This window comes from Bos mutus, chromosome 2 (assembly GCF_027580195.1).
Source record: "Bos mutus isolate GX-2022 chromosome 2, NWIPB_WYAK_1.1, whole genome shotgun sequence".
Lineage (NCBI taxonomy): Eukaryota > Metazoa > Chordata > Mammalia > Artiodactyla > Bovidae > Bos > Bos mutus.
The window spans coordinates 16,871,714-16,899,237 of NC_091618.1; the positions used below are offsets into that span (position 1 = coordinate 16,871,714).

General features: G+C 46.4%; 1 protein-coding gene and 1 non-coding gene across 10 annotated transcripts in view; both read right to left on the bottom strand.

The window, feature by feature from the left end:
- ARMC9 (armadillo repeat containing 9) overlaps positions 1 to 18,921 on the bottom strand; it is a 183,379-nt gene extending 164,458 nt beyond the window's left edge. For 5 of the 9 annotated variants that reach the window (XM_070385231.1, XM_070385266.1, XM_070385278.1 and 2 more), the window contains exons 1-6: positions 18,826 to 18,920; positions 16,986 to 17,073; positions 12,439 to 12,564; positions 7,910 to 8,080; positions 6,151 to 6,306; positions 807 to 899 (exon numbers count right to left, since the gene is read on the bottom strand). In XM_070385231.1, the coding sequence (XP_070241332.1) occupies positions 807 to 899; positions 6,151 to 6,306; positions 7,910 to 8,080; positions 12,439 to 12,564; positions 16,986 to 17,036 (597 nt within the window). In that variant the 5' untranslated portion in view covers positions 17,037 to 17,073; positions 18,826 to 18,920. Of the gene's footprint in view, positions 1 to 806; positions 900 to 6,150; positions 6,307 to 7,909; positions 8,081 to 12,438; positions 12,565 to 16,985; positions 17,074 to 18,511; positions 18,804 to 18,825 lie in introns of those variants that run through there. The other 4 variants (XR_011467299.1, XM_070385246.1, XM_070385236.1 and 1 more) reach the window with 4 other exon arrangements.
- Positions 6,766 to 6,869, bottom strand: LOC138984963 (U6 spliceosomal RNA). The gene has a single exon (XR_011462203.1). It is a non-coding gene; the product is annotated as a U6 spliceosomal RNA (small nuclear RNA).
- Positions 18,922 to 27,524: the final 8,603 nt, after the last annotated feature.

Below are 27,524 nucleotides of genomic sequence, written 5' to 3' on the forward strand. Positions count from 1 at the left end.
ACCTTGCTCCTCCCTGGACAGCCTCCACTTACACTTGGTCCTGGGCCTCTGTCTGGTCAGTGTCCCCTTCTACTCTCAAAAGTGATTCTGTTTAAACTGGATTGTGGTGATGGCTGCACAGCTCTGTGCATTTGCTAAAAATCATTCAATAACATACTTACCGTGGGCAAATTTTATGGTATGTAAATTACACTTCAACAAAGTCGTTTCTTAAAAGTCCTGATTGGAAGGACAAGTTATATATGAGTTGATCCATACATCATGACCTCAAGGCCTTAAGTGACTTCCAAAGAGTTCTTTTCCAAGAAGACAGGCATTGTTTTTTTCCTACTCAAGACAGCTTCTTGGCACATGACAGAAAATAAGACCCTTGCCAAGTCTCAGAGACCCAATGCCATAGAAATCAACTCTTTACAGGCCTTGGCACGTGCTCTTGTTAGTGCTTCATTCACTCTTGAGTATAGAAGCAGCACAACCACAACCATCCCTGTTTGAGGCCATCTAAGCCATTCTTGGGATTCCCAGGTGGTGCTAATGATAAAGAACCCACCTGCCAATGCAGGAGATGTAAGAGGGTTTGATCCCTGGCTTGGGAAGATCCCCTGGAGGAAGAAATGGCAATCCACTCCAGGATTCTTGCCTGGAGAATCCCCATGGACAGAGGAGCCTGGCAGGCTACAGTCCATGGGGTCACAAAGAGTTGGACACAACAAAAATGACTTAGTGTGCGCGCGTGCACACACACACACACACACACAGGCGACTATTAATTCCATAGGTGGTCTCCATTTGCTTTAAAAGGATACATACAATGTTAAAAGCTTTGGCGTATTACTGGCTTTGAACATTAAAGCCAGAAACTTTTCCAGTTTCAACTTTAATTCTGGAGTCCAAGAATCCTAAAGGTAAGGAAAAAAGAAGGAAAAATAAGAAAAGCACCAGATCATTAAATGCCAACAAACATTGTCAAGCTGTGGCCTTCAGGATAAAATAGCTCTGCTACAGTTACTGAAACCAGAAGGAAGATGTCTTGTCAGTGGTGTGATGCTGTAAAAAAACAGGTTTTAGGACATTTGACCAATTCACTTATAGAAGATTCAAGAGCCCACGTCAGGAAGAAAGGACAGAGTCCTTTCATAATCAGGGAAAAAATAACTCTGTACATGATTTGAATATTTCAAGGATGCCAAGTAACCTTATTAGGCTGAAAACCAAAAATATTTCAGTATGGTTTAGGCATATGTGGCACTGGCAGGCATATACAATTATCGCTAAGTTACGGAAAGTCTCCGGAAGAAAGGGACTCATTTCCATAAACCTCACTCAGACAAGAAAAACAGAAAGAAGCAGTTGCCTGCCTCAGATACTCCATTGTGTCCAGCATTCTGATATGTGTCTAGTTTGATTTCTTCCTTAAAAATAAATTATTTACCTCAAACAACGTTCACTGAGAAGGGAAAAATAATGACTTATGTAGTGAAAGAATAAGTATCACAAGCAACGACCTTTCTCGGGACAATTTTCCTGAGGGTTCTTAGACAAGAGTATCTACCACTAAACCGGGAGGTCCCACTAAAAGAAGTTCTGCTGCTAAAAATTCACGGCCACTTGGCTCTGAGATCCTGTCCCATCTCCCTCCAATCTGCCCATTCTCCCTACTTCTCCCTCCAGCTCTCATCGCCCACACCCCCCACCCCGCTCCACTGGTCTATCCTGTGCATTCTCTGACTCTTCAAAAAAATACTGCCAAATAAGCAGAAAAGTTTGATTCTCTGACATAGCACGATGACTCTATTTCTTTCTTTTTTTTTTTTGGTGACTCTATTTCTAATGGGTCTGTTGTGGGTTGAACTGTGTCCCCTAAAAAGACATGTTGAAGCCTTAATCTCCTCGGAATGTGAGGTCAGGGGAGCGGGGACGCTGCAGAAGAAATTAGCTCAGAGGAGGCTGAATGAGAATAAGCTCTTAATCCAATATGACTGGTGTCCTTATAAGAAGAAGGACATTTAGGCACAGACATTGAGAGAAGACAGCCATGCAAAGACAGAGAGGAGATTTAGAATCACGCAGCCACAAGCCAAGGGACAGCTGAGGCTACTAGAAGCTGGAAAAGGTAAGGAAGGATCTTCCCCTAGAAGTTTCATAGGGAGCACAGTCCCTTGACACCCTGATTTCACACTTCTAGCCTCGTAAACTGTGAGACAAGCAATTTCTGTTGTTTTAAACCACCCAGTGTGTGGTCCTTTGTTATAACAACTGTAGGAAGCTCATACGGTGTGCTCCAGCTTGAGGCTTTCTGTGCTCAACCGTATAGAAATCAATCTCAGGAAAGGACTGCTAGGTTGGCCAACATAAACCAAGACATCTTAAATAAAAAAAGAAAAATAAAATATTTGGGTATCCCTAAGACACTCCTATGGTTTTTCCAGTAGTCACGTATGGATGTGAGAGTTGGACTGTCAAGAAAGCTGAGCGCTGAAGAATTGATGCTTTTGAACTTTGGTGTTGGAGAAGACTGTTGAGAGTCCCTTGGACTGCAAGGAGATCCAACCAGTCCATTCTGAAGGAGATCAGCCCTGGGTGTTCTTTGGAAGGAATGATGCTAAAGCTGAAACTCTAGTACTTTGGCCACCTCATGCGAAGAGTTGACTCATTGGAAAAGACTCTGATGCTGGGAGGGATTGGAGGCAGGAGGAGAAGGGGATGACAGAGGATGAGATGGCTGGATGGCATCACTGACTCGGACGTGAGTTTGAGTGAACTCTGGGAGATAGTGATGGACAGGGAGGCCTGGCGTGCTGCGATTCATGGGGTCGCAAAGAGCTGGACACGACTGAGCGACTGAACTGAACTGAAGACACGCTAGAGTGAAGTGATACAATCAGAGAAAAAAAGACAGGGGACCTGCAAAGGAACAGCAATCAGACTGATGGCCAACTTCAAAACTGCAACAGTGGGAGCCAGGACACAAAAAACCTTCAGTGTCCTGAAAGAAAATAACTGTCAGGACCTCCCTGTGGTCCAGTGGTTAAGACCCCGCGCTCCACTACAAGGGGCATGGGTTCAGTCACTGGTCGAGGAATTAAAATCCCGCATGCCACACGAAAAAAAAAAAAGAGCTATAAACCTACTATTTTAACCCTGTCTGAGAAAGCAGTACAGATGCTTTCAGACAACAAGAACTGAAAGAAGGGAACCTCAGTGAAAGGAGATTCTAAAGGAGCATCTTTCAAGTAGGGGTGAAAACGATCCTGGATGGAAGGGCTTCTACACAAGATGGAATAGTAAACAAAAATACTGGTGAATCTAAGGGTAAACCGATACACATACTGACTGCATAACATTTTTAAAAGTTCAGATTTTGTGGGGCTAAAGTATATACTAAAATATTTGACAACTACAGCCCGTAAGTTAAATGAGGTCCTTGTAATGATCAGGAAGAGAGTAAATACTAACTTTAGATTTTATTATGTACACTGAAGTATCTGTGATGACCACTGAAAGAATATATTTAGAGATCAGTAAAAGGAAAAATTCCAGTTGAGCTATTTCAAATCCTGGAAGATGATGCTGTGAAAGTGCTGCACTCAATATGCCAGCAAATTTGGAAAACTCAGCAGTGGCCACAGGACTGGAAAAGGTCAGTTTTCATTCCAATCCCAAAGAAAGGCAATGCCAAAGAATGCTCAAACTACCGCACAATTGCACTCATCTCACACACTAGTAAAGTAATGCTCAAAATTCTCCAAGCCAGGCTTCAGCAATATGTGAACCGTGAACTTCCAGATATTCAAGCTGGTTTTAGAAAAGGCAGAGGAACCAGAGATCAAAGTGCCAACATCCGCTAGATCATTGAAAAAGCAAGAGAGTTCCAGAAAAATATCTATTTCTGCTTTATTGACTATGCCAAAGCCTTTGATTGTGTGGATCACAATAAACTGTGCAAAATTCTGAAAGAGATGGGAATACCAGATCACCTGACCTGTCTCTTGAGAAACCTATACGCAGGTCAGGAAGCAACAGTTAGAACTGGACATGGAACAACAGACTGGTTCCAAATAGGAAAAGGAGTACGTCAAGGCTGTATATTGTCACCCTGCTTATTTAACTTATGTGCAGAGTACGTCATGGGAAATGCTGGGCTGGAGGAAGCACAAGCTGGAATCAAGACTGCTGGGAGAAATATCAATAACCTCAGATATGCAGATGACACCACCCTTATGGCAGAAAGTGAAGAGGAACTAAAAGCCTCTTGATGAAAGTGAAAATGGAGAGTGAAAAAGTTGTCTTAAAGCTTAACATTCAGAAAACTAAGATCATGGCATCTGGTCCCATCACTTCATGGGAAATAGATGGGGAAACAGTGGACACAGTGTCAGACTTTATTTTTTTGGGCTCCAAAATCACTGCAGATGGTGATTGCAGCCATGAAATTAAAAGACGCTTACTCCTTGGAAGGAAAGTTATGACCAAACTAGACAGCATACTGAAAAGCAGAGACATTACTTTGTCAACAAAGGTCTGTCTAGTCAAGGATATGGTTTTTTCAGTGGTCATGTATGGATGTGAGAGTTGGACTATAAAGAAAGCTGAGCACAGAAGAATTGATGCTTTTGAACTGTGGTGTTGGAGAAGACTCTTGAGAGTCCCTTGGAGATCCAACCAGTCCATTCTGAAGGAGATCAGCCCTGGGTGTTCATTGGAAGGACTGATGCTGAAGCTGAAACTCTAATACTTTGGCCACCTCATGCCAAGAGTTGACTCACTGGAAAAGACCCTGATGCTGGGAGGGATTGGGGGCTGGAGGAGAAGGGGACAACAGAGGATGAGATGGCTGGATGGCATCACCGACTTGATGGACATGAATTTGAGTGAACTCTGGGAGTTGGTGATGGACAGGGAGGCCTGGCGTGCTGTGATTCATGGGGTCGCAAAGAGTTGGACATGACTGAGCAACTGAACTGAACTGAAAAGGAAAAAAAGGGGGGAATAAAATGATGCTGTGAATACTGATGATCTCTAACCTCCTGAACTCTGAAGAGGAACTTGAACTCAGTCTTGGAACATCAGACCTGCCGAGGACTCAGTGGGAACCTTTCCCTGACTCTCCCAGCTCCACCTCGCCTTGACCTAAGCTGTAGCCACACCACCATGTCATGACTCTCGTAAACAGAACCTTGACTGTGAGAACATCTAACCTTCCATTGCAAAGTTCATCACCTTTGTAACCGTTTTATATTTTTAACCTTTTAGGAGAAGACAGTAAAACTAAATTGGTACTGACCAGAAAAACAAGCACAGAATTCAACTGTGCTACTGTATAACAATCTAGCTTTGATAGAATGAGTCAACCACCTGAACTTCAATTTAGCAGCTGCTATTCAGGAGTAACGAAATTGGTTTTACTGAATTCAATAAACAGAGAATAGCAGAAACTGAAATGTAATTGTTTGGAAGAATTGCGTCCATTGTTCAGTGGTTGGGGAACACATACAAATTTTTGAAAACAGTGTGAGATCTTCAGAAAAACTATCTAGTCATATCAAAATATTTGTTTCTAAATACATTTCAATAAACCTCTCAGTGGGATGTATTAATTTTAGTAAGTCAACAAAAATTACCTTAATAGGTAAGTTTTTATTTATAAATACTATGCTAAAATGTCAAGTAAAATGAAATAAAACAATTAAAAGAGCTATAGACGAATAGTCTGATGGAAATAATGTAGTACAAAATCAGACAATCAAATATATACTGAGTAAGTGAGAATTTTAACACAAATCAAAATATACAAGGCCAGTGATTGTGTAAAGTAGCCTAGATTTTTCTTTGGCTACTAGTTTTCATTATAATTGAATAGGTTATTGTTTCAATACTGTAAAATTTTACAAAGAATGACTGAAGAGGCTAGTATATTTTACAATATTTTGTCAGTCTGAGTTAACAAGTCTTGGTGCAATAACAACAACAACAAAATCACATTTTATACCAGAAGAAAAGTTTGTTAAAGCAACTTACCTGTACCTTCTTTTAAAATACAACATATGCAAACGTTAGTGTTTTTTTACAGCATGCTTCAGAAATCAGCAGCGTATAAAAGGTGGAACTGCCATGCTGCCCAGGATCCAAGATCTGGAGACAGTCGCTTACCTGGAAGAGTTCTTTAAATGACGGGTGCGCCATGGGGTTGGGAACAAAAGGCAGGGCATAGAAAGGCAGGAACTCCGTGGTCTGGCTCAGGGCCGCCCCTTTGGTCTCCAGGAAGGTTTTGAAATAAGAAATCCTTTCATCCAGGTCCTCTTTGTCCTGCAAGGAAGAGAGGATGTCTGAGATCTCCGGCTTGACGCCAGCTCACCGGTTCACCTGTCCTCCCCCCAAGGCTCCCTCAGTTCCAGCCACGTCGCTGCCATCCTCCTCGCCTGGCCCAGCCTGCGAGCTGTCTGCAGTCATCCGAACATCACCCCCTGTTTCACCCCTTCATGAAATTGCCAGAATATCAGAGAACTGCATGTATAATATATATAGTCCAAGTGCTGCCTTTTCACTTTATCATTACCATTTTCTGATATCCTTAAATTCATCAATGTCTTTCTTAATGGCATGACAAAACCTCATCTTGTGGGTCTATCATAATTTATTTAACCAATCTCCCATTATTAGACATGTACATCGCTTTCATAGTACAGATAGAAAAAAATATTTGTCTGCATTCCTGTGATTTCCTTAGGAAAGGTTTTTAAGGGTGAATAGTTTTTTGTTTTTTTTTTTAATATGGAACGCTTTGAAATTTGCATGTCATCCTTGCACAGGGGCCATGCTAATCTTCACTGTGTCGTTCCACTGTTTTTTTTAAGAGTATATGTGCTGCCAAAGCAAGCACTTAAGGGTGAACAGTTTTTTCAAACAGCAGTTTCCATATCATTATTCCCTTCTTTTATTAAGCTAACCAGGAATTGACCTTGCCAGCTTCACTACTTCCGGGTGTAACCCCAGGAAAGTCGGGTTCCCATCCCACCCCGATGGGTCTCCACCTCCCCCTGGGCCTCAGTGAGAAAGTCTTCCCTGGCCTCACCTGTTAAGTCCCTCACAGCCTCATACACAGGCCAGTTGTTCTCATCAATGTATCTCCCTTCACCTATACCATGAAGCCCACTGGACTTAAAAAATTTATTGATTTTTTTATCTTATAGCAAAACAGAAAAAATTAGTAAAAACAGATACAAGGGAAATTAAAATCTCCCACAATGGCACCCACCTGAGAACCATCTTTAGGAACAGCCTTCCAAGAACAGCTACTACAATTTGCTATATAGCTGCTCCCTCCACTCTGACCCCTCCTGTGGCCACTGACATGTTAGTAAGTTAACACAGGTCCTCAGGGCAGTAGCCAGTACATGGAGGAGTCACAAAACAAAGGCGGATGGTTTGATGTCAGCCTGGCTGGCCCCCCTCTGTCATTCCCTCCGCACCCCGAGGTTCATCCGCAGAGCAGCCTGTGTCTGCTCTCCTCTCTTTCACACCTCCAGGAAAAGACTGCAGAAGCTCAATTCAACCCATCACTCAAACTTTCACAAACGGGCACACCATTTTCCCACTGTTTAAGCTTAAATTCATCTTCTGGTTGAAAATGTGGTCTAAAGATGCATTCTCTTAGACATAGCCATCTTGAGATAGTCAAGCAAACGAGGACATAGCTTTCATTACAGAAATGACTTTCCATACAAATTAGAAAAGAAACTGCTGGGAATGAGACAGAAAAAGCATGCATCAGGACATATGAGGCCTACTCCTGAGAATAATATGATAAAAGGGGCGAAAAACTAACGTAATCTCATTTGCAAAAGGTAACGGCTAACATCCTCCTTTAACACACCCCGTGGACCAATCCCCCAGCACAAGGTGAACCTACAGGTCTGCCTGCAGAGTGCTTCAGAAGATAGATGGCAAAGTGGATGTGAAGGTAGAACTCCAGCTTCTGGGCCAGAGAGTCGCCGTCCCGGATGGGCCTGGGGATGTGCTCCTCCCACAGCCTGAAGAACACCTTCTGGTCTCCACTGTCAAACGCAGCAAGGAGATCCCTCTGTGGAGAAGACATTGGAGTGAAGCCTGGTCGGTTACAAGGGATGCCACATCTCCCAACACCCCTGATTCTCACACCCTCCCAATGCCTTGCTGTTGTTCAGTCGCTCATTTGTGTCCGGCTCTCTGTGACCCTGTGAACTGCAGCATGCCAGGCTTCGGTGGCCTTCACTATCTCCTGGAGCTTGCTCAAACTCAGGACCATTGAGTCGGTGATGCCATCCAACCATTTCATCCTAGACACCCATATACTCCATCATTTCAGTGTGAGCAAAACCAAGTCTCCTTTTCAGAGGTGAGGGATAGGAAAAGAGAGATCTGGAAGGCTTCAGACTGCCTTGGCTGACATTCCTGCAGACCGCCCCTGGTTTTCCACTGCTCTGCAACATCAAATCTGAGCATACTGAAGAACAGAGGGCTTCCCGGGTAGCTCAGTTGGTAAAGAATCTGCGTGCAATGCAGGAGACCCTGGTTTGATTCCTGGATCGGGAAGATCCCCTGGAGAAGGGATAGGCTACTCACTCCAGTATACTTGGGCTTTGCTGGTGGCTCACCTGGTAAAGAATCGCCTGTAAAGTGGGAGACCTGGGTTCAATCCCTGGGTTAGGAAGACCCCTTGGAGGAGGGAAAGGCTACCCACTCCAGTATTCTGGCCGGGAGAATTCCCTGGGCTGTATAGTCCATGGGGTCACAAAGAGTTGGACACAACTGAGTGGCTTTCACTGAAGAACAGATGCAATGGTGAAGGTCTCTGAAATGGAAGGAATCTGCCACCAGCACAAGAATATACTCAGGTTGCCCTTTGGACTTGGTGACCCACTGCCTAAGACTGATGAGAATAGCTCGGACCCAGAGCCCAGCCAGACCTCAGCGGAGCGACCTCATACTTACAGAGAGTCACTGACACCACAGCTGCCAAGATGTGGCGTGCGGCCAGGAGTTCAGCCACGTGGAATGGTCAATCCCAGGCCTGGGAGGTGGGACTGAGCGTTGTCACGGGCTTGCTGTTGCCAGAAGCGTGTCTGGTGGAGAGGGCAGCGCAGAAAGTGACCACAGAGCCCAGCTCCCCCAGAGTGATTGCCTCCAGGTCCAAGAATAGGACACCTGGGCTGGAGACGGAAGGGGAAACACAGGCCCGGCTCCAGGCTAACCTCGGGGTTGCACCAGCCTGACAACGTGGGGCAGCGCCCATGGCCCGACTCACCACGTGGTGGTTGAGACAAAGAACTCTGGAGAAAGGAGGTGGCAGTCAGCACATCACCTGTCTCACAGGAGGAGCGATAACTGACCCACCACCAACACCTGCTGTGTGACTTTACAGATTTAGGCAAGGTGGTTCGGCGGTAAAAGAATCTGCTTGCTGATGCAGGAGATACATGAAATGCCAGTTCGATCCCTGGGTCGGGAAGATCCCCTGGAGGAGGAAATGGCAACCCACTCCAGTATTCTTGCCTGGGAAATCCCATGGGCAGAGGAGCCTGGCGGGCTTCAGTCCATGGGGTCGCAAAGAGCAGGACACTACTGAGTACGCATGCTTGCCTTCAGGACCAAGAGAGCTTCCTGCTGTGTTTTCCTTTTTGTATCAAATGCCCACAATACCCAGACCTCCATTTTGGGCTCAACTGCAGAAACTTTTTTCAGAGTTTTCTGATTTTTTTTTTTTTTTTCAGATTTTCTGTAGAATCTCCAGTTCCCCCATCCTTGACCACCATTACTTACCACCATTATTGGGTCACTGTTCTTTTATGCTTTTAATAGTTTTACATTTTTTTCTGTAAATTTTTTTTAAGGTAAAATATTCTATTTGTTTATAATCAAGCTTTTTAACATAAGATAGAAACCTACAGAGAACAGGGCTGCTGTGTTTGGTTTTCCTTAAGTCAGAAACATTCTCTGATAAGGAGTCTTCCGACATGAACCCTACAAAAATGTTCTCTGTATCATGTGACTGAGAACAATGGTCTCTGAATATTACCTCACTCAGGAAGGGACTGGCTTACACTGGAAAGAAACTCAGAAGTTTTCAAAATAAGCCCCACAGTGAAATTCTACCTCTTCAAAACTGGCCTCTTTGGGGGGACCTGGCCAGAGGATCCCATGTTCTTGTCACTTCCTAATACAAAGGTGAGAGGGACGTGCTGCTGGGGCCTGGCCCCGCCCCAGGCTCAAGTCTGCTGAGCCCTGAGCAATCCCTGCTGACCACCCAGGGGAGGACTCTCCCTCGAGGTCCAGGAACTGTGTACAGACTCTTGAGGGTGTCTTAAAGCCTGGAGTCAAGTGTTTTCTTAACATGGTTTGGCAAAGTATGCCTACGCATCACATGGCCCATTTACAGTTTATTCTAGACTCTGCATTTGTAGACCTGGGACCACAAACCTTTGCTGTGCCATGACACTCCCAATTTATAAACCATACTCTGAACCTGGAAATGGTCCCTGCGTAGGGCACCCGAAGCTGGTGTTCTGTGACAACCTGGAGGGATGGGGTGCAGAGAGAGGTGGGAGGGGTTTTAGGATGGAGGGGACACGCGTATGCCTATTGCTGACTCATAATGATGTATGGCAAAAACCATCACAATATTGTAAAGTAATTATCCTTCAAGAAAAATTTAAAAATAAATAAATTTTTAAAAAATGACCCCTGAATTTAAAATAATATCTACACATAAAGCAATCCGACTCAATGGACATGAATTTGCGCACACTCCACGAGATAGTGGAGGACAGAAGCGCCTGGTGTACTGCAGTCCATGGAGTCAGACACAGCTTAGTGATAACAAATAGAACAATCCAGTGTGATAACTCATAGGGGTCACAAAAAATATTAACTTCTCTAATGTAAAGTGTGATCTCAGCCACAATTACCAAGATCAGAAAATTACACACCACCAATAATCACCCATACATACAAGTTCTTAAAGAACTGTAATTAAGGAAATTTTGTCTACTGAGGGCCACTGACACTTGGCAAGTATCACTAAGCCACCGCTCCAGGTATTTTTGTTTGGGAAATCTATAAAGGCGGGACATAGCTGTTTACTGAATGGGCAGAAAAGACAGGCTTCTCACAATCAGAAAGTTTCAAGACCTTTCAAGTTAAGTAGCCTCTGTTTGCATGTCTAATGATGACCAGACTCTTCTTCTCCTGCTCTGAAGTCTGCTCTGGGGTTGGGAGGAAGCCTCAGGCTGCCCGGTGCAGCACTGGCAGAGGAGCCCGTGTCTGAAGTGGTGCAGGCTCGGCACCCAGATGCCCAAGGCCTGGAGGGGTGCTGGGCAGGGCACAGCCCCACTCCAACTCCCTGGGCCACTTCAACAGTGTCCCTGCTCGGTGGTACCCATGCCAGGTCATGGGGGAGTCAGGCTGTGGCCTGACCTCCAGCAACTCAGTGGGACTCTCAAACCAAGTCTCTGATTTTTCTTGGAAGTATGTATATTGAAACAAATTTATTAAAATAATCAAATCATGTTTTATGGGTTACCATTGGAAATTCTGATTTGTTTAATACTGACTTAGCCTCACTCCATGTAGTGTTTAGGAAAATGAACAAGAGAGTTATAAGAGGATAAAATTTGTAAATTCCAAAAAATAAAAATATTATCAGGCAAAGCTGAAACAAGCTGCCTCAGGAAATGGTATGTTCTCTTGTCATGGGTTGTACTTGAGGTGAACCAATTCCTTACCTAGAACATTTTGAACGGGACGCAGAATCAAATGACTGAAATGAGGACTTTTTGTTTTTGGCCGCACACGTGGAATCTTAGTTCCCTGATGAAGGACTGAACCTGTGCCCCTTGTATTGGGGGCACAGAGTCTTAACCACTTGACCACCAGGGAAGTCCTTGAAATGAAGACTTTCAAGGTCTTTTCTGATTCCGCTGCAGCCCAGCGCCAGGGCCTCCCAGCCACCCAGGCCTTCCTTTGACAGGGTGCTGCCCTGTATATGGCTCTTGCCCACTTCGACCTCCCCAAACTAGATGGCAAGCACCCTGAGGGCCGATATTTTGTTTTATTTTGTTCACCATAGTGTCCCCAGTACTTAGAATTAACCTAAACTTCCTCAGGGTGGAGATCACATTTGTCTCTGTTTCTAAGCATTGCGTGGTTTCTTCTTCCTACCAAGAAATATGTATGGAAAAACCTTGTGTTGCCATTCATTTTCTAGGTCAGTCAAGAAAGGATGTGAAATCTCTCCAGAGATTTGAAGATGATATCACCCGTTTATCCATAAACATCAGCACAGTCTAACAAGTTGCTCTGCCCAGGTCCCCAGAAATGATTCCAACATTCTCTAATGGTGACGTATTTTAGAAGTTGGGAGCATCTTGATTACATACGAAAATCAAAAAAGTAAAATGTTACCTGGAATTTCAATGATTTGGGGTCCCTTAAAGAGCCACATGTAGATTTAGATAATGGTTTTCCTTTTATTTTACATTCTTTCAAAAATGTTTTCAAGGTGTCTTCAAATTCAGCAAAATCTAAATACTGTAAAAAAAAAAAGCATAAATGAGCATACATTTCTCTGTTCTAACATCAACAAAGTGACTGTCTTTGATGTAATTGTATCAGCTCAATATTATCACAAATATATAATGGGATTAATTAACTGTCATCTTTGGAGAAGTAATGTGGGATCAGGAATTTACTTATTGATATACATACTAAAGGCCTAGAAAGACAGTATCATAGAAAATATTCATTTCAGTTCAGTTCAGTCACTCAGTCATGTCTGACTCTTTGCGACCCCATAGACTGCAGCATGCCAGGCCTCCTTGTCCATCTCTAACTCCCAGAGCTTGCTCAAACTCAAGTCCATCGAGTCGGTGATGCCGTCTAACCATCTCATCTTCTGTTGTCCCCTTCTCCTCCTGCCTTCAATTTTCCCAGCATCAGGGTTGTTACCAATGAGTCAGTTCTTCGCATCAGGTGGCCAAAGTATTGGAGCTTCAGCTTCAGCATCAGTCCCTCCAATGAATATTTGGGACTGATTTCCTTAAGATTGACTGGTTTGATCTCCTTGCAGTCTAAGGGACTCTCAAAAGTCTTCTCCAACAACACAGTTCAGAAGCATCAATTCTTTGGTGCTCAGCTTTCTTTATGGTCCAACTCTCACATCCATACATGACTACTGGAAAAACCATAGCTTTGACTAGACAGACCTTTGTTGGTAAAGTAATGTCTCTGCTTTTTAATATGCTGTCTAGGTGTGACATAGTTTTTCTTACAAGGAGCAAGAGTCTTTTACTGTCATGGCTGCAGGCACCATCTGCAGTGATTTTGGAGCCCAAGAAAATGAAGTCTCTCACTGTTTCCATTGTTTCCCCATCTATTTGCTATGAAGTGATGGGACCAGATGCCATGATCTTAGTTTTTTGAATGTTGAGTTTTAAACCAGCTTTTTCACTCTCCTCTTTCACTTTAATCAAGAGGCTCTTCAATTCCTCTTTGCTTTCTGCCATGAGTGGTGTCATCTGCATATCTGAGGTTATTGATATTTCTCCTGTCAATCTTGATTCCAGCTTGTGCTTCATCCGGCCTGGCATTTGTCACGATGTACTCTGCATATAAGTTAAATAAGTAGAGTGACAATATATAGCCTTAATGTACTCCTTTCCCAATTTGGAACCAGTGCGTTGTTCCATGTCCAGTTCTAATTGTTGCTTCTTGTCCTGCATACAGGTTTCTCAGAGGCAGGTAAGGTGGTCTGGTATTCCCATCTCTTAAAGAATTTTCCACAATTTGTTGTGATCCACACAATCAAAGGCTTTAGCATAATCAGTGAAGCAGAAACAAATGTTCTGGAATTCTCTTGTTTTTCCTATGATCCAATGGATGTTGGCAATTTGATCTCTGGTTCCTCTGCCTTTTCTAAATCCAGCTTGAACATCTGGAAGTTCTCGGTTCATGTACTGTTGAAGACTAGCTTGAAGGATTTTGAGCATTACTTTACCAGTGTGTGAGATGAGTGCAACTGTGTGGTAGTTTGAACATTCTTTAGCATTGCCTTTCTTTGGGACTGGAATGAAAACTGAGCTTTTCCAGTCCTGTGGCCACTGCTGAGTTTTCCAAATTTGCTGGCATACTGAGTACAGCACTTTCACAGCATCATCTTTTAGGATGTGGAATAGCTCAACTGGCATTCCATCACTTCCACTAGCTTTGTTCGTAGTGATGCTTCCTAAGGCCCACCTGACTTCACACTCCAGGATGTCTGGCTCTAGGTGAGTGATCACACCCTCGTGGTTATCTGAGTCATGACGATCTTTTTTGTACAGTTCCTCTGTGTATTCTTGCCACTTCTTTTTAATACCTTCTGCTTCCGTTAGGTCCATACCATTTCTGTCCTTTATTGAGCCCATCTTTGCATGAAATGTTCCCTTGGTATCTCTAATTTTCTTGAAGAGATCTCTAGTCTTTCTCATTCTATTGTTTTCCTCTATTTCTTTGCATTGATCACTTAGGGAAGGCTTTCTTATCTCTCCTTGCTATTTTTTGAAACTCTGCATTCAGATGAGTATATCTTTCCTTTTCTCCTTTGCCTTTCACTTCTCTTCTTTTCTCAGTGATTTGTAAAGCCTCCTCAGACAACCATTTTGCCTTTTTGCATTTCTTCTTCCTGGGGATGGTTTTGATCACCAGCTCCTGTACAATGTCACTAACCTCCAATCATAGTTCTTCAGGCACTCTGTCTATTAGATCTAATATCTTGAATCTATTTGTTGTTTCCACTGTATAATCGTAAGGAATTTGATTTAGGTCATACCTGAATGGGATAGTGGTTTTCCCTACTTTATTCAATTTAAGTCTGAATTTGGCAATAAGGAGTTCATGATCTGAGCCACAGTCAGCCCCCAGTCTTGTTTTTGCTGACTGTATAAAGGTTTTGTTTTGTTTGAGCCCTTCAAGTGGCTCTGGAGGGTATGGGGTTTGATTCTAAATGTGATTTCACCCCTCCTACCATCTTGTTAGGGCTTCTCCTTTGTCCTTGGACATTGGGTATCTTTTTTTGGTGGGATCCAACATTCTCCTGTTGATGGCTGTTCAGTGGTTAGTTTCTCACAGGAGAAGATGAGCATACATCCTTCTATTCTGCCATCTTGTGATCAGAGGAGAAAATGTTCATTTACATAAAATAAATGTGCTTTTAGAAAGAAAATGTGAGTTGTAAGATTCATTATAATTATTCATAGAAAAATAAAATGAAAAAAAGAAACAAGAAAAGAATATGTGCAGCAGCCTGAAAAAAGCAAAAGTGATTGGCAGAAGGCTTGATGGCTTTGGGTCTAGTAGGTCACTGGGAATTTGTTACCTGCAACAGGGATTAGAAATAATGCCTGTCCCTAAGAAGAAAGGTAAGTCATTAAACCTGGGAAACACCATCTGTGATCTTCAAGTAGGGCACTAAGGATCACCCTCCGTCTTTAAATATCATGGACAGAAGAGCCTGGCTACAGTCCATGAGGTGGCAAAGAGTCAGACAGGACTGAGCATACACACACACACACACACACATACATACATACACACACACAGGGTGGCAAAAAGTCAGACGGGACTGAGCGTACATACACACACACACACACACACACACACACACACAGAGCTTCATGTTAGTGACACAGACTACTACTGCTGCTCTCCACTTCTCTGCCCATCTCCTCAGTTTGTGGCAGTCACACTTTTCTGTTTCCACCTCCTCTAACTCTGGCTATTTCTCCGGGCCCTGTCCACCACCCTCTGCTGTGACGCCTCTGAAAATTTATTCATGATCACACCAAATTTCAAAGCTGCATCCCTCAGGTGGATGCCTCATTCCTGCTCCATGGTCATGTCTCTCATGTGTGACTAAATGCCTAACGGACACTCAGTCACACTCCAAAACAGCAGCAACCATTGCTTTAGCATCAACTCTATGCCGGTCCCCTGATAAAAGTAGCTATTGTTGTTTAGTCGCTAGGTGGTGTCTGATTCTTTGTGACCCCATGGACTGTAGCCTGCCAGGCTCCTTTGTCCATGGGATTTCCCAGGCAAGAATACTGGAGTGGGTTGTTATTTCCTTTTCAAGGGGATCTTCCCGACCCAGGGACCGAACCCATGTCTCCTGATTGGCAAGTGGATTCTTTACTGCAGAATCACCTGGGAAGCCGGCTAAAAGCTGTAGAGAATATCAAAAAGCATAAGGCGTAGGCCTATCCTTTAAAAACTTTCAGTGTGGGGCACATAAAGGTCCATTAATAGGCAACAAGTTAACTAGACGATGACGCAGCCACTCAGTGAAATACTCTACAGTATTCAGAAGTCTGAGGCAGAACATAGGAAGATGTTTATACTGTATGACTGTTGACAGATAAAAGGCAAGCTACAGGGAGAGAAATTCAAGAGGGAGGGGACATCTATGGTTAATTCATGCTGATGTATGACAGAAATCAAACCAATATTGTAAAGCAATTATCAATCAATTAAAAATAAATGAATTTTTTAAAAAGGTAAGCTACAGAACAATGTGCATGGTATCACTACATTTTGTAAAATAAACTATTTAGTCATGTGAATATATTTTGAATATTCAAAGGAAAAAAAGTCTAGAAATGTAATATACTAAACCATTAATAGTGGTCACTACAGGAGCAGAGTAAGAGAATTCACTGTTTACACTTCTATACTGTTTGAATCTTTTACCACGAGCATGTATTGCTTGTATAACTTTCTTTAAAGGAAGTCTAAAAAGCAGCTCTAAGATTTCAGCTTATTATGAACACACTGAAAATTATAAAATGGAAAATAGATAACAGTAATGTAATGATATAAACATTACAAGGCATCATAGAATTTGTTGCATTGTAAAACACAAGCGTCGCAAGTTTTCAAGATCTCTTTCTCTGTGACCTGTGTTTTGTGAAACATACCTCTTTCACTAGTCCAAGTAATTCTGATTCATGAGCCAGAACGTCTACCATATTGAACAGATACTGTTAATTCTCACAGCAAAAATCTCTGCAAGGCAAAAACATAAAACAAAGGCTTTCATTTCAATCATCTGTGAATTAACAAAAGAGAGCTGTAGGGGACTTCCCTGGTGGTACAGTGGATGAGTATCCACCTGCCAATATAGGGGACACAGGTTCCATGTCTGGTCTGGGAAGATTCCACATGCCGCACGGAACAACTAAGCCCACAAGCCACAGCTGCTGCAGCCCACGCACCCTGGACTCCAGAGGCCACAACTACTAAGCCTGAGTGCTGCAACTGCTGAGGCCCGCGTGCCCAGAGCCTGTGCAACAAGAGAAGCCACCAAAATGAGAAGCCTGAGCACCACAACAAAGAGAAGCTCCTGCGTCCTCGACCAGAGAAAAGCCTGCGCAGCAATGAAGACCCAGCAGAACCAAAAATACATAATAATAACTTTTTTAAAAAACAGGTAGCTGTAGTGGGCAGAATAATGGCCCCCAAAGTTGCCTGTGTCTTAATCAGAATGGGTGAATATGTGATGTTGCTTAGAAGGGGGGAATCAAGCTTCTTCCTACCTCAGGGCCTTTGCACATATTGTTCTCTCTGCATGCAACACTTTTCCCCTTTCTTTCTTCACCTGGCTGACCTCTGTGCTTAATAAACATCACTTTGTCAGAGAAGTTCTTCACGACCATCATCTGAATAAGATTCTGTTATGATCATCTCTCAGTGAACATGAGCCATCATTGGGTGTTCTATTACCCTGACATTCTTAAAAAGTACAGAATTTTCTGTACACCTTTATATCATAATAGGCTCACTTACTGAGGACTTATCATAAGCCAGGCAATGTGCAAAATGCTTCACATTTAATTTTCACAATAAACCTGAACAATGAATATGATTTATATTCTTCTTTTACAGATGAGGCAACTGAGGCCCAGGGAGGGTGAAGTGTTCCCTAGAACTCAACTAATAAGTGACAAAGTGGAAATTTAAATCCACACTGATATTAACCACTACAGTATTACCCCAAAGTTTGGACCATCTGAATTAGAATCCCCTGGGATGCTTGTGCAAATGAAAACTCCTAGCATCACTCTGATCTTACTGAACATAATGTCCAGAAACTACTTTAAACAATCTCTCCCGATGACTTTTATGCACGTTCCAAGTTTGAGAACCACAGCTTTACTTTATGCAAAAACTAGAGAAAATTTCTTCAGTCACTTTTGAGGGTTGCAGGGGCAGCTTCGGAATTTCTATATGATAAGGATTTAGGGCCTACGAGCTAGTTGAATAAAGGTAAGACTAAGGCATTTGTCTGGAGGAGGAATTTGCAAGGAATTAGCAAGCATCCTGTTTCTGCTTAGATTGGAACAAATCTGGACTTAACCTAGGTGCCTGGGGAGAGGGGTTGGCTGATGGATAACGGAAGGGATGGATCTAAAAGCCCCAGGCCACCCTCCCGTGCCCCCACTACCCAAATGGACGATCTGGAGCCCCCTTTGTCCGGCTCACTGGAGCAAAGATCGGGGACTACTTGTGGCAAGCAGCTGGCCTGTCCTCGGGATGTCCGAGCAGCCGCCTCAGGCCCGCGCCAGAAAAAAAGTCCAGGATAGCAAGCGAAAAGTCGGGGCATCCGGCTGCGGCTGCTGAGTTGGCGCATCGGGGTCTTCCTCTGGGAAGGGGGCTCAGCAGAGCTGCGGCCCTCGGGCCCATCACTACTCCTCCCCGCCCGGGGACGGCGGGCTCTGAGATCGCCCGGCCCTGTCGGGGCGGGGAGGACGCACTTACCTGCTCCTCCGTAGCGGACGCACGCGCCTACCCGGCCCGGCCTCCACGTCTCCAGCCGTCGCCCCGGCAACCACCGCCGCCAGCCTGGCACCACGTGGAGCAGAGCGGCCAATCATGGGGCGTGACCTGTGCGGAGCATCCTGGGAGGAAAGGCGGAGCCTGGGAGGCTACGCTCCGAAGCTTACAGGCGTCGGAAGTGAAGTTGGAACTCGCGGAGCGGTGACGGCTGCGGATGTCGCGCTGCAGAGCCAAGTTACCCGTCCTCCTTTCCACAGTTTCCCATTGGCTCATTTCCACAAATATTGTGCCTGGCCCTGCGGATAAGCCCAATCAGGGTGGAAAATAAACTGGCAAGAGATTGCAGTGTGGTGTGAGTGGAAATAGATGGGCGTCGTTATTCCCATTCCAGAGGAGCCGCCTTCAGTTCAGTTCTGTTCAGTTGCTCTGTCGTGTCCAACTCTGCGACCCCATGGACTGCAGCACGCCAGGCCTCCCTGTCCATCGCCAACTCCTGGAGTTTACTCAAACTCATGTCCACTGAGTCGGTGATGCCATCCAACCATCTCTTCCTCTGTCGTCCCCTTCTCTTCCTGCCTTCAATCTTTCCCAGCATCAGGATCTTTGCAAATAAGTCAGTTATTTGTATCAGGTGGCCAAGGTATTGGAGTTTCAGCTTCAGCATCAGTCCTTCCAATGAATATTCAGGACTGATTTTCTTTAGGATAGATTGGTGGGATCTTGCAGTCCAAGGGACTCTCAAGAGTCTTCTCCAACACCACAATTCAAGAGCATAGATTCTTTGTCGCTCAGCTTTCTTTATAGTCCAACAATCACATCCATACATGACTACTAGGAAAACCATAGCCTTGACTAGACGGATCTTTGTTGGCAAAGTAATGTCTCTGCTTTTTAATATGCTGTCTAGGTTGGTCATAACTTTTCTTCCAAGGAACAAGTTTCTTTTAATTTCATGGCTGCAGTCACCATCTGCAGTGATTTTGGAGCTGCCTCGGAACCAAAAATGTAGCCCAAGATCTGCCTTAAAGCTCCAGGCACTAGAATTCCACCCCACTGCAGCAGTTTCCAGGAATTTAGAGAAACTGTTTTTTCCCCATGTGAAATGTAGGTTTGTAAAAATGAAACAGGATCGCACATCTTCCCTCACCTTGCACGTGGTGCTTTTGAATTGAAGTTCACCAGCACTGAAGAAGCACCTGTGAGTCTGTCTCTGGGCTGGATGCTGGGGAGGTGGCCAGAGATGGAGAAAATCCCTCCCCTCCAGGCACTGCGGGCCAGATCTCTCATGTGTACATCCCCAAGAAGGTGGAGACCACCCAGGCCAGAGACAGGGAAAAAGGCGTGGAGAAGGTAAATGAGCCTGGCTTTGAAGAAGCCCTGAGATGGTCTGTTGTCATCTCCCCAGGACCCAGGCTTGCCAGTGTTCTCTTGGGTTCTGAGATTGTTTTCAAAGTAAAGGTTGTATTTAGCAGGAAGAGACACCCCTCCTGGTAATATGAATTGAAAATAAATCTCTCTGTTCATGATGAAAGTTAATATTTATTATCAGCTTACTCTGTTCTGGGGTTGCCAGACAAAATACAGGACAACCAATTAAGCTTTAATTTCTGGTGAGTTTTTAGTATAAGTATATCCCCAATATTGCCTTGTTTAATTGTGCGTACAGGACATTATATTGTCTTGTATTTTCATTTGCTAAATATGGCAACCCTATTTCCTTGCATTGTTCTGTTAAGAAGGCTTTCTTATCTTTTCTTGCAGGGAAATAGAGGAAAATAACAGAATGGGAAGGATAGAGATCTCCAAGAAAATTGGAGATACCAAAGGAACATTTCATGCAAAGATGGGCACAATAAAGGACAGAAATGGTAAGGACCTAACAGAAGCAGAAGAGATTAAAAGGTGGCAACTAGTGGGAAAGAACCTGCCTGCCAATGCAGGAGATGTAAGAGATGCAGGTTCAATCCCTGGGTCTGGAAGATCCTGTGGAAGAGAACATGGCAAACCACTCCAGTATTCTTGCCCAGAGAATCCGATGTCAGAGGAGCCTGGCAGGCTACAGTCCATAGGGTCAAAAAGAGTCGGACACAACTGAAGCAACTTCGCACTCACGCAAGAATACACAGAAGAACTATACCACGTGGACTCTGAACCAAGAAGACAGGTGGCTCTGAAGTTCCCATGAAACAGTAGGATCCTATGGTCCTTGACCGCCCCCTCCCCGCCTCCATGTCCTCTGCCTGCCTTTTGCCTGTGGAAAACTTCAATCAAAGAATAAGTTTAATCAGAGAAATGAGAACATGTGAAAACAAAGGAAAATAGGCAAAGGAGACCAAATAATACTAATGTAGTCACTGAGCATAGTCAAGGACCTTTAGTTCTTTCTCAAGGGCTATATATAATATTCGGAGCCATATGCTGTGAGCTGTATTATAGATACCAGAACACCAGGTGGAGAAGTTAACTACATGATGACCAGACTATACCCGGGACAGGAGCTGCCACAGTTCTGAGAATTGGCCCCAAAGAATTGGGAACAAATGGACCCTGGAACATGAAGATTAACTGTACCTAAAACAGCCAAGATCACATTGGTCAGATCACTGATGACCAATTTGAAGATGACTGTTAAGAGATGACTGTGCTGTTTCTGTATGTCTATAAAAGCTCCTGCCTGTTGGGGGTATCAGGGAGTCTGCCTTTGGACAGATATCTGCCCTGAATTAAAGCAAACTTTCCATCAGCCTGGCCTGTTTATTGGCATTTGAATGGCGAGCAGCCAGAGCCTACACACTTCAGAGCCACCTGTCTTCTTTGCTCAGAGTCCACGTAGAAATAGAAGAACTGGGTCTTGGGTCTCCCAAGAGCTGCTTGGTTTCTTGGAAGGAGAGCACAGCCGGGTGGGAATGTACATCCCCCCAGGAGAGCTGTCTATAGGCAGGGGAGCAGGGAAGTAGGAAAATGGGGGAGACCAGAGCATCCACCCTGGCCTCAAGTGCTGTCCTTCCTCGCCCTGACCCAGGGGTCTGAGTCACATCACAGCCCCTGATAGGTTTTTTTTTTTTTAATTGAGACACTTCACTTTTTAAATGATCCTTTAAAAATTACTTTTATTTATGTATTTATTTATTTAGCTGTGTTGGGTCTTCTTTGCTGTGTGGGCTTTTCTATAGTTGCAGCAAGCGGGTCCTCCTCTCTAGTTGCCATGCAGGGGCTCCTCATTGCAGTGGCTTTTACTGTTTGTGAAGTACAAGCTCCAGGTCACTGGCTTCAGTAATTGCAGCACGTGGGCTCAGTGTTTGCAGCTCCCAGGCTCTAGAACACGGGTTCAATAGGTGTGATGCCCAGGCTTAGTTGCTTCACAACATGTGGGATCTTCCTGGAGCAGGGATCGAACCTGTGTCTCCTGCATTCGCAGGTAGATTCTTTATCACTGAGCCACCAGGGAAGCAGCCACCCCCAGTAGTTCTGTGGCCTAGATGAGGTTGGTAAAAAGATGCAGGCCTTCAAATGGCCTTCTCAAAGGGCAGACCTGCATCCAACATCATTGCAAAGGAAGTCAGCTCCTGCAAGAAATCCTCAGGCCATTCTCAGCAGTGGTGTTCCTAGGTACAGACACGATTTTTAGGGCAGAATAAAACTAATTTCTAAGCAAGTTTAAAAACACTCATTGTAAGTTAAGGCACATGATGTGAGCACAGAAGGTGGTATGTTGGTTTGAACTTGAGAGTAGATGCTACAGTGACTGCATTTGGGTTGCAGGTGGACACATCCTAAGGACCAGCAAGACATGGCTCACAGGGAACCTCTTTAGTTAGGTGGCCAACCCTGTCACTAAGCATTTCCTGACCTGATTGTTGTCTCAGCCTAAACACCGGCTCACTCGCTCCAAACCAAATTTACATTATGATTATTGCTTTCACAGTGAAACCTATATGTGGACTTCAAGGGTGTGTATGAGACAAAGTGACAATCCAGCTCCTAAATAAACAGTTGATTAATTGTAACAGTAAAAAAACAAACAAACAAAACAGGGACTTCCCTGGTAGGCCAGTGGCTAAGACTCCAGGCTCACAATGCAGGGGGCCTGGGTTTGATCCCTGGTCAGGGAACTATTAGATCCCACCTGACACAACTGACAGTTTGCATGTCACAACTAAAGCTCCTGCACTCCGCAACTAAGACCCAGCACAGCCAAACTGATAAATAAATATGATAAATAAATATAAAGAATAATTCATGATGATAGATGTTGCAGGTAGTAACAGTAAATCTCCCTTTATACCCTTCTCCCCACCTGTAATGAATGTCCCCTGAGTTCAAATGAGCCTGAGGTCACGGGTAAGAGGAAGAACTCCCGTTCAGCTCTTGGGTGAACCGTTTTACTGCCAATATACAAAGCCCAAAGTGAATGTATGGCCCTAAGGAAAGAATCTGGGAGGATGAGGGTCCCCAGAGCAGCTGCCACAGCAGCATATGGGAGCTTGTTAGAAACGCACACTCTCAGGTCCCACCAGATTTGGCAAATCAGAAACCCTAGGGTGACGCCCAGCAATCTAGGCGATGGGGACGGGTGGGCACTCCAAGTGTGGGTCCCGCTGGGCGGGCTCGGGAGGGAGTATCCGCCCCGCCTCCCCTCCGCGGCCACAGAAGGAGAGCCGGCCACTGCAAAGCCAGATCTGCGACCGCTTCGCAGCGGGGATAAATCTATTAGCTGAGCAACCAGGCCGCAGCCCGCCCCGCCCAGGAAGCCGCGCAGACATCGCCCCACCTCTCCCCCCACACCCGCCGCAACCCGCCCCGCGCGGGGACCAGGTGGAGCCGTGGTCACCCCCGGAGCCCTCCGCCCCAAGAAGCAACGATCAAGGGGTCCACGGAGTTTTCACACAGTGACCCCCATCTTCGTGCGGGGGGATGGTCACTACAGTGATCTTGGGCCTGGGAAGGATGGGGTCAGCGCGGGTCCTGGTGAGAGCTTAAGACAGCAGCCCTCGGTCCTGAGCCCGACTCCGCCCCGGCGGCAATTCGGCTCCGGCCTGGCCCCAGGCGTACCCTGGCTCCCCCAACACGGCCATTTCCAGGAACCTGGACCCTGGCTGTGCCAGCCGGGCAGAGAGGTTCCCAGAAATCACCCGCGCTTGGGAGCGGAGGCAGTTCCCCACCCGTGGCCCGGGCATCACTGTTTTCCTCCCAGGACCGCCCACAGCTGTGACCTTGGGAAGGAAGTGGGGCACAGACACTGGGGGTGCGGGTGGAGGCGGGGAAGGGGGCGGGGGTAGGGGGGCGGGGCGGGGGTCGAGGCAGCCCAGCCGAGGCCCACGCCCACCTTCCCCATCACCAAGGCTCTCCGGAGTCCGGCCCTGTCCCTTCTCCTCCCTCTTCAACTCCTGACAAAGTGGCACCAGAGAAGCAAAAGCCTCCTTCACGTCCAGGGACAGAAACCCATCTCAAAGCAGCTTGAGCCAAGACAGACTTCCCTGGCTCCTTCTCCTCCCGGCCTCTGGGGCTCTGGTCACAGGGAAGTCGGGTGGAGCTGGCCTGCCGAGGACAGAGTTTGAAGGAGGGCCTTCAGCTCTTGGCGTCTGTCCTCTCTGCTCTGCCACCACCTCTGTGTGGGGCTGGGACTGGAAGCCAGGTCTCCCCGTGGTTGGGCCTGCGACATGGGCCTGGGAGCGGTAATGACCTAGGCAGAGAGCCAGGGAGGACAATGAACAGAGCCCTGTGAGAGCACTCTCCCTGAGTCTGAGGGCCTGAGGGTCTGGTTCCCCTCCCTCCTGAGGCCTGGCTGCCCCCTGGGAAGAATCTGGACTCCCGAGGGCTCTCTGGGCAAACCTGGCTCCCTCCCAGCCTCCCTGCCCGCCCCTGAGGCTTGAGGTGGAGCCCTCTAGCAGGAGGGAAGGGAGGGGGGACATGGAAACTGCCCTCATCCAGCTCTGTGACCTCCTCCTCCTCCCTTCCTGTGCGACAGGGGAGTGGCCTTCTCCTCTGTGCCTAGTCCCAGGAGGGCCTGCCAAGATCCTGGGGGAGAAGTAGTTAGAGATGTCAGAGTAGCTACAGTGTGGCAGCATCTGGTCCAGGCTCAGAAGTTTCTGGTAAATAGAGTTAATGCACCCCCACCCCACGTTGAGTGTGTGCAGCCCCTGCTCTCAGGAGGGCCTAAGAAGCTGTCCAGGAAAGATGATATGAACCCTGTCCATCCTTCGGGTTCAGGCAAATATGGCCCAGCTGAGGCTCTGGGATAGTCCTGACAGAGGTCAGCTCACAGGGCTAGAAGTCAGCCTCCCGGGGACTGGGCACATCCGGGAAGGACCAGAAAGGTCCTTCATCAAACACTGCAAAACAGCCTGAGGCTTGGATCGCTGGCCAGCCTCTAGCAGCCGGATCCCATCGCAGACTCACGGGTCTTTGGGACTACTGCACTGGCCACAGGCTCTGGAGTCAGCGGGATCACAGGAGAAAACTCTAGAGTCAGAGAAGTCCCTGGGAGGGGCCCTCCTGCTGTGAAGGGGCCTCCGTCCATCCCTTCAGCTCCCGGCTGGAAGCTGGAGCCCTTTAGGTGCAGCAGCACCTTTGCTCTGGGCCTGTTGGCTGGTGGATGCGGAGCGGGGGAACTGCTCTGTTTCAAGGCTTCCCAGCTGGGCTGTGAGTGGTGAAGCCCAACAACCAAGGCTGGGCTAGGAGGGTGAAGGGGGCCATGTGGATGGAGAGGAAGGAAATTTCTTTCTCCAGATTTTCTCATAGGCTGAGCACTGGATTTATTTGGAAGAAATACTCAGATAAGCTCTTTGGGGTTAGGGTGGGTGAGGAGCAGATGAGAGGAGCAGTGCTTGGCCTTCTAAGGGGGCTGAGTGCTAGTCTTGGGGTGCTGGCTGACCCACTGCTGTATCCAGGGGTCATTCGGGATGGTGGTGCACCATAGCGGCCCTGCTCCCCGCAGTGTCCAGGCAAGGCTTGGAACCCCCTTGTGTCAAGGCTGTCCAGGTTTCTGGAAGGCCAGGTCTCAGGCCAGGCGAGCTGTGGCCACACAACTGCCCAGGTCTGTTGCCATTTCCTGCAGCAGTGCTGAACCCAGAACACAGGTTTGGGAAGGAACCAAGACAAAGATCGTTTTCTCTCTCTGCCCTGCCCTCTCCTCAGTCCTGGTCCCAAGAGCCCAAGGATTCTGGTCTGTTCTGACTCACATTTTCTAGAACCCTCTGTCTTATGGGCTGCCTTGGTGGTTCAGATGATAAAGAGTCTGCCTGCAGTGCAGGAGACCCAGATTCGATCCCTGGATCGGGAAGATCCCCTGAAGAAGGGCATGGCAACCCACTCCAGTATTCTGGCCAGGATAATCCCATGGACAGGGGAGCATGGGAGGTTACAGTCCATGGGGCCATGAAGAGTCATACACGACTGTGTGTCTAACGCTTTCATTGTGTCTTATGGAAATGTGTGTGTACCTATCTGGAGGAAGTAAGGGGCTGCAGACAAGGTAACATTCTTTACTTGCACTTGAAGGTCTGGAGTGAGGCTCACTCTGGATCCTTTAATCAGGAGCGGCAGCAGGGCATGGTGCAGCCCAAGCCCTCTGGGGGGCAGAAGGGGCTCTCTGAGAGGCTGCTGCGCCCCTAACCCACCCCAGCCCCCCTTCTCTCCCCTCCAGGAAGCTGTGAGAGCTGCAGGCGCCTGCAAGGGGAGCCCATTTATTTTCTCTGCTTGCTCAGCCCACACATGGCCTTATAGGGTAGAGGCTGTGCAGAGGCCTGGCCTGAGGGAACACCCTGGCTGGGAGGCCTTGGGGGCCTCTCCACTGAGTCTGAGGCGCTTCCCTGGTTGGTAAGTCTACTTCACCCTCTCAGGCTCTCTTCTCTAACATGCTTTGTAATAATAGCCTCTTTCCTACCCTAAAATGAAATCCCCAGATAATATAACCCACTCACCCACCTGATTTTAAAATGATCATTATAATGTCCTCACTGTAATAGAAAGAAATAAAAGGAAAGCAGTGTATTTAAAGGAGCTTTTATTTTCATATATGAGCTTGTGTTGACCGCACGGGAGGACACAAAGCAGTCTGATACACGTGGCCTCAGGCAGTTGCTGTGGTGCAACTTTTTGACTGGGTAGTTCAAGGTGATGAACGGCTCAGAAAATTTCCAGACCAGACAGAGCCCAGTGCTACTCCAGCTGCCCTTAGTGCGATGTCCAGCATGGTGGGCTCCCACCAGAAACACTGTTGGGGTCCCCGATCCTGAAGTGAAGGGAAAGTCGCTCAGTCGTGTCCGAATCTTTGTGACCCCCTGGATTGTAGCCAGCCAGGCTTCTCTCTCCATGGAATCTTCCCAACCCAGGGATCAAACCTGGGTCTCCAGCATTGCAGACAGAGTCTTTACCATCTGAGCCTCCAGGGAAGGCCAATCAAGTGGGAATTAAAAATGCCCACACCCCACCAATGTGGGACATGCTTTCCTTCCGGGGGTGATTGGGTCCTGTCCTGAGAAGCCCGGTTCCAGGTGTGAGGGTAGAGGGGAGATGATTGAATCCACCAAGCTGGGCCTGAGGAGCTAATAACCTGCTGTGGGGAGAGGCATGGGGCACGTGAGGACAAACACAGGGAAAGTTCACGGTCACCACTTGGTGCCTCTGACTTCCCCCCGCTCCCCTGAAGGACACGGTGCTATCTGGCTCCAGCAAGAAGC